Below are 5,944 nucleotides of genomic sequence, written 5' to 3'. Positions count from 1 at the left end.
CTGCCTTTGGCTCAGGTCATGATCCCAGGGTTCTGGGATCCAGCCCCTCATCGGGCTCTCTGCTCAGCAGGGAGCCTGCTTCCCCCTCTCTCTCTGCCTGCCTCTCTGCCTACTCATGATCTCTGCCTGTCAAATAAATAAATAAAATCTTAAAAAAATAAAAAATAAAAAGGTTGTGGGGAGACCTGAGTGGCTCAGTCGTTGGGTGTCTGCCTTCGACTTGGGCCATGATTCCAGAGTCCTGGGATCGAGTCCTGCATCAGGCTCCCTGCTCCGTGGGAAGCCTGCATCTCCCTCTCCCACTCCCTCTGCTGTGTTCCCTCTCTCACTGTGTCTGTCAAATAAGTAAGTAAAATCTTTAAAAAAAAAAGTGTTGGGCGCCTGAGTGGCTCAGTGGGTTAAGCCGCTGCCTTCGGCTCAGGTCATGATCTCAGGGTCCTGGGATCGAGTCCCGCATCGGGCTCTCTGCTCAGCAGGGAGCCTGCTTCCCTCTCTCTCTCTCTGCCTGCCTCTCCATCTACTTGTGATTTCTCTCTGTCAAATAAATAAATAAAATCTTAAAAAAAAAAAAAAGTGTTTAGGGGTGTCTGGGTGGCTCAGTCTTTAAGCGTCTGCCTTCAGTTCAGGTCATGATCTCAGGGTCCTGGGATCCACCCCTACATCAGGCTCCCTGCTCATCAGGAGGCCTGCTTCTCCCTCTCCCACTCCCCCTGCTTGTGTTCCTTCTCTCACGGTGTCTCTGTCAAATAAATAAATAAAATCTTTAAAAAAATTAAATAAAATAAATAAAAAATAAAAAGGTTTAAAGGCCAGGGGCGCCTGGGTGCTTCAGTCATTAAGCATCTGCCTTCAGCTTAGGTCATGATCCCAGACTCGTGGGATCCAGCCTCAGATACAGCTCCCTGCCCAGTGGGAAGCCTGCTTCTCCCTCTCCCTCTGCCGTTGCCCTGCTCTCTTGTTCTTTCTCAAATAAATAAATAAAATCTTTTCTTTTAAAAAAAGGTTTAAAGGGTAGGAACTGATATTTCTTTGGAGAGAAGGATAGGGTCTTACTCTACTGTAGATACCCCACTTGGTATCATTTTCATCACTGTAGTCACTAAAATCTTTGCTGAAAAGATTAGCATCAGTGCTAAATCAACGCTCATATTATCTTCAGTTAAGCAAAATAAATTCACAAAACTACATTTCCTTACACAAGAAACTCCATTCCGAACTTCAACTGTGAAAAGAAGATGCTTTCTTGTACTTCACAGGATTGCTATCAAGATTCGACGAGATACTATATGACAAAATGCTGGGGCGGATCTTGAAATGGTTGGAGGATATGGCATCCACGCGATCAAAAAGCTTGATCGGTCCCTGCTTGCTATGACAGTTCTTTAGACTCAGCTGTGCTTCATTTTCCTGACCATAAGAAGAAAGAAAGAAAAACAAAACTGTAACACAGGTTTGCACTCCTTCTCTAACCAGGGTTTTCTCCAAGAGGGTGAGACTGCAAAACTCAAAGGTCCCCTCTAGCTCTAGAAACTGACCTGCACGTCTCTTTAAAGGGCCAGGAGTACACTGCTTGCCTCCGATTTGAGACCACCTCCTCATCCACTCCATTCCCCCATGACTCCATGCTTCCTTTCAGGAATGGCAGCACACAGTCTATGATTTAAGTTTCTCAAAGACCTATTTTCCACTTATTTTCCAGGCAGATTTAAGTTGAATGTATGCATCCAAATTAGCAAGCTGAATGTACGCATCCAAATTTGAATGTATGCATTCAAATTAGACCTTTTGAATGATCCACATGATTGATGTAAAACTTTGTATGCCCCAATAAAAAAAATGAGTAAAAACAAGTCAAAATGACCAACTGTCAAGATCAGTTACAACTCCTAACCCCCAAAAGTAAATTTTGGTTTTTTGAGTAAGGAAAATTACCTGCTCAATTTCAAAATCAGAAAAGACAGTCTCAAAAACTATCACTTCTACTCAGGAATAACAATAAATACATGCAAAGTCATTCAAGGAAAACAATTTTTTTTTTAATTACAATGGCTAAAAGAGAACTAAAATGTCCACAACTCAATGCTGTAAGATGTTGCCTTGTGAAAATGAAATTTAACAAAAAATAAATTATGTAGCTCAATAACTTATGTACCTAAAGCCAAATCTACATGTTTAAGATTTGTCTTGTTTAAAATAATTTTGGAGTGTGGTCTTGAAAAGCTCTCCTACTTTTCACTTTCATCAAATAGCATCCCAGCTAAGAGAACACAACTCTGATATTTCCAAGCAAGAGACCTGTTTGATGATGCAAACCAAGGCCACAAGACCCAGATAGGGGTTGACACTAGAGAATGCTTCAGAAGTTATACACTGTCAAAGAAAACTTTTTTTTTAAAAAAAGGTAATGTCGAGACTAGTAATTGCTAGTAAATTAAGCTGTTGAGCACGTTTAAAATTTTATATAAATTTTAGTAACTTAAAATTCTAAACTTATTTCCAGAGAAAAATTTGATCTTTTCAGGATCAATGGCAAGATAGTAGCTTCCCGTTTGACACTCTTAATGCTTATTTTAACTATATTTTACACACACCGAGGGTTTCAAGCTTTAAAGTTCACTACAGTTCGTATATTATAAACTACAATGTGAGTGCTGCAATGTTCTCCCTTTAAAGAGAAGCAGATAGGAGTTAAAGAACTCATCCAAGGTCACCCAACAAGTCAGCGAAAAAGTTGGGAGCAGGACTGAAACTTCAGCTCCTAGGCTACTAACTACTTCACACCTTCCCAATTCCACAAGAGAAAAAACAAGATCAAGGGACTTACTTTCAGTAGCAACAGCATACCTCAAACACAGTAAAGCGCTTCTCACAAACACTGACCAAAAAGATGCACGTGGGACAAATGAGACAGCTTGCTACTTCTGGATACCACTGTCCTGTCCCCAGCTCTGGAAACCAAACAAAAACTTACTGGTTCTGGATATATGACCTCCTAGAGAACTCTCACTCTGAGTGTGGACAATCTGCTTTCACACTAGCCAAACACTTACAAACTGTTACCACCTTTTTCCGGGCCCAGGTGCTGTGGGAGGCACAATTTCCTCACTCCTCCAAAAGTCAAGCCAAAGACCACGTACCTCAAAACCAGGCCGTTCTGAGTGAGAACACAGCTACATAGCCAATAAAGGAAAAGCTCTAATAAGTTGCTTCTTTTGAAGAGATATTTTTAAAGGATGATTACATGCTTCACAGAATTAATATTGAGTTGCCCGCCAAGAAAAAAAAAATGATTCTTGTAAAGTAGCTTTTAAGGCTCATGCCTCCCTGTTTGGGACACAGTCTGACTCGTTGGACAAGAATGATCTGGGCACGCTCACACAGAACCCCTAGCAGCAGCTCAGTTCCCTGAAAACACCCTTCCGACCTCCCAACTGGAGTCCTCAGCCTTCCTCATACTGTAAGGACCAAGATGAGCCTCTTCTACGATCGATGTCTCGGGAGAAGGCTCCCCGGCGGGGAAAGCGCCAGCGGTCCTCCTGACGTTTCCGGGGAAAGTGTTACCACCAGAGAGCGTGGCTCCGAGGAAGTGTCAGTGCGGTGGGGCAGCCCTTGGTTCCGGGCTGGTCCTTTCTGACCTAGTCTCAAGTCCTTCGCTACCAGCCCGCATTCCGCCCTCCAGACCTTCCCCAGCCGCCCCGCGCCCCTGTTCTCTAAGCTGGGGCGAGACTCCCAACTCTCTCGGGAGGCGAGGCAGTCCGAGCAGACGAGACGGCCACCCCACCTCTTCCGGGGACTCGCAGGCCCGCTCCCTGGCGGTGTCAGAGCCTGACGGACCCGGCCGGAGCGAAGGCAGCCGGCCCCTTCGGGGGCCTCCCAGACGGAACCCCGCACCCCGCCGTCCCTCCCCACAGCCCCCACCCCTTCGCAACACGACCCTCCTTCCTCGTGAGCCCCCTTCCTCAGGAGCACCCCAGTGGAGTTACCGGCCCACTCAGAAGTAAGAGCGACCGCCACCCCTATCGGTCACCCTGGCCCCCACTGTCACCGCCCTGCTCCCGACCTCTGCCCGCGCCGCTGGCGGGCCCCGGTGACGCCCGGGTCGGTACCTTGCGGACCCCCTTGTAGATATAGAAGTAGAGCTCCCGGCCCACATTGAAGCAGAGGCGGTCGCCGTTGCCAGACTGGTCGTTGAGGTTTACGAAGGAGACGCGGACGGGGTTGGATCCCTGCGAGTTGAAGGGCACCCGGTTGGGCCGGCTGTACTCCGAGTGCGGCAGCAGCTTGTACAGACCTTCCCGAGTGGTGAATTGGGTCTTAATCTCGTTCATCTCCTTCCCTCCTCCCTCCGTCGCCATCTTGGAAAGCAGCGTTCATCCTGCCCTAAGTGCCCGGATCACGCCCACCGCGCAGGCGCCGTCGCAGGCTGTCGCTCTCCCCCCCCACTCCCCCTCCTCTTCCTCCTGGCTCCTCCCACTCGAGAGCCAGCCCCGCGGAGGCCGGCGGAGGGGCAGGGGCGGGCTTGTTTACGGCCCGACTGCGCAGGCGTGCTCACCTGGAGCGCTCCGGGCGGCTGGGCGTCCTCAGGCCCCTCCCCCGGGCGCGGCCTCTGGGCGGCCCCGGGACGGTGCAGGTGAGGCAACCTCCGGCCGGGGCTCAGGTTAGCTGTGTCGCGTGCCCGCCACCCGCGGGACCGAGCCGGTAAGCCGAGGCGGCCGTAGGTCTGCGGTGGGGAGCGCAGAGGAGAGCTCTAGCGGCCTCCTCAGTTGCCTCGGTCGCGCCCTGAGGGGACCCGGGACCCCGAGGAGCGGAGGGAGAGGGCCGCCCCCCCATGCGGGGTGCGCACGTGGGTGCCGAGCGCGGGAGCCCCGGCGTTCTGCCTTCGGAAAATGCGGGGCGCCCCGAGGCTGGGCGCGGCCCCTCGCGCAGGCCTGCCTGTGCCGCGCGCACGACGGCCGGGGAGCCCCTCAGCGCCTCCCGGGGCCCGCTTCCGAGCAGGCACCGAGGAGCCTCGGTTCCCGCCTCGCGCGGACACAGCTGCCCGGGGGCGGGGCGGGGCGGGCCGACGTGGCGCGAAGCGGGTTTCTTCAGTTTGCCTTCCCGCGGGTTTCGAGGAAACGGGGAGCGTCGGGCCGGGCAGTGGCTTTCGGAACCACAGGCCCCGTGGAAGCAGGTGTCACGGGCGTGCTCGGCAGCCTGACCAGGACGAGAGGGGCCGCGGTGGCCCCTGCGAGGTCCCTAGGCGGAGCGGCGAGCGCGCGCTGCGGGATCTGGGTATGGAGGGACCGGCGTGCGGTAGCCCTGGGTCCCCGGCTGGAACAGGAGCGTTTCTGGGAGATTCGGGCGGGGCGGGGGGCCCAGCGTTTGTTACAGCGAGAATGAGCTGTTCTTCAGTCGAGTCGTGGCCGAGGGTCGCCGAGCTCGCAGGCGGAGGTGAGCTCTCCCGCCGCGGAGCCCGGGCCGCGGCCCGCAGCACCCAGCGAGCAGGTGCTGCCCGTGACGTCACAGTGCGCCCGACGCCGTCATCCTCTCGGCGAGAGCGGGGGCTACGCACCGGACCCCGACGCGGCTGGGATGTGGGCTTGTAGTGGTCTGGCTGTTCCCCGCTTTCTCGGGAAGTCAGATTGATACCGGAAGCCTTACGTGTGGTCACCGCGGGTTTATCCCGCTTTCCTCTGTTATTTTACAGCGAAAGTATGTATTCGATCGCCTTGAGGGATCGTGACATCCCGAATCCTCTAAAAACCATCCACCTGTGTTCCCTGGTTATCAAGGGGGAATAAAGCAGGGAATTTCTTTTCTGGAGAAAAGAAAAAAGGTCAGCAAGCAAAAATTAAGACGGAAAATTGCATTAGCCTTCAATTAACCACAATTAACCTCAATTAGCAATAAGACCGTATACCTCAGGCTTTCTATTAAGATTTTACTCTGTCGGGGCACCTGGGTG

At 52.2% G+C, this 5,944-nt stretch overlaps 1 protein-coding gene across 1 annotated transcript in view; it reads right to left on the bottom strand.

Annotated features, from left to right (window-relative positions):
- WDR20 (WD repeat domain 20) overlaps nucleotides 1–4,409 on the bottom strand; it is a 65,741-nt gene extending 61,332 nt beyond the window's left edge. Inside the window, 1 exon segment of the mRNA XM_059374011.1 lies at nucleotides 4,107–4,409. Within this exon segment, the coding sequence (XP_059229994.1) occupies nucleotides 4,107–4,355 (249 nt within the window). The 5' untranslated portion in view covers nucleotides 4,356–4,409.
- Between the last annotated feature and the right edge of the window lie 1,535 nt (nucleotides 4,410–5,944).

This window comes from Mustela nigripes, chromosome 13 (genome assembly GCF_022355385.1).
Source record: "Mustela nigripes isolate SB6536 chromosome 13, MUSNIG.SB6536, whole genome shotgun sequence".
In the NCBI taxonomy this organism is placed as follows: Eukaryota; Metazoa; Chordata; class Mammalia; order Carnivora; family Mustelidae; genus Mustela; species Mustela nigripes.
This window is presented reverse-complemented; position numbering and strand designations above follow the sequence as displayed.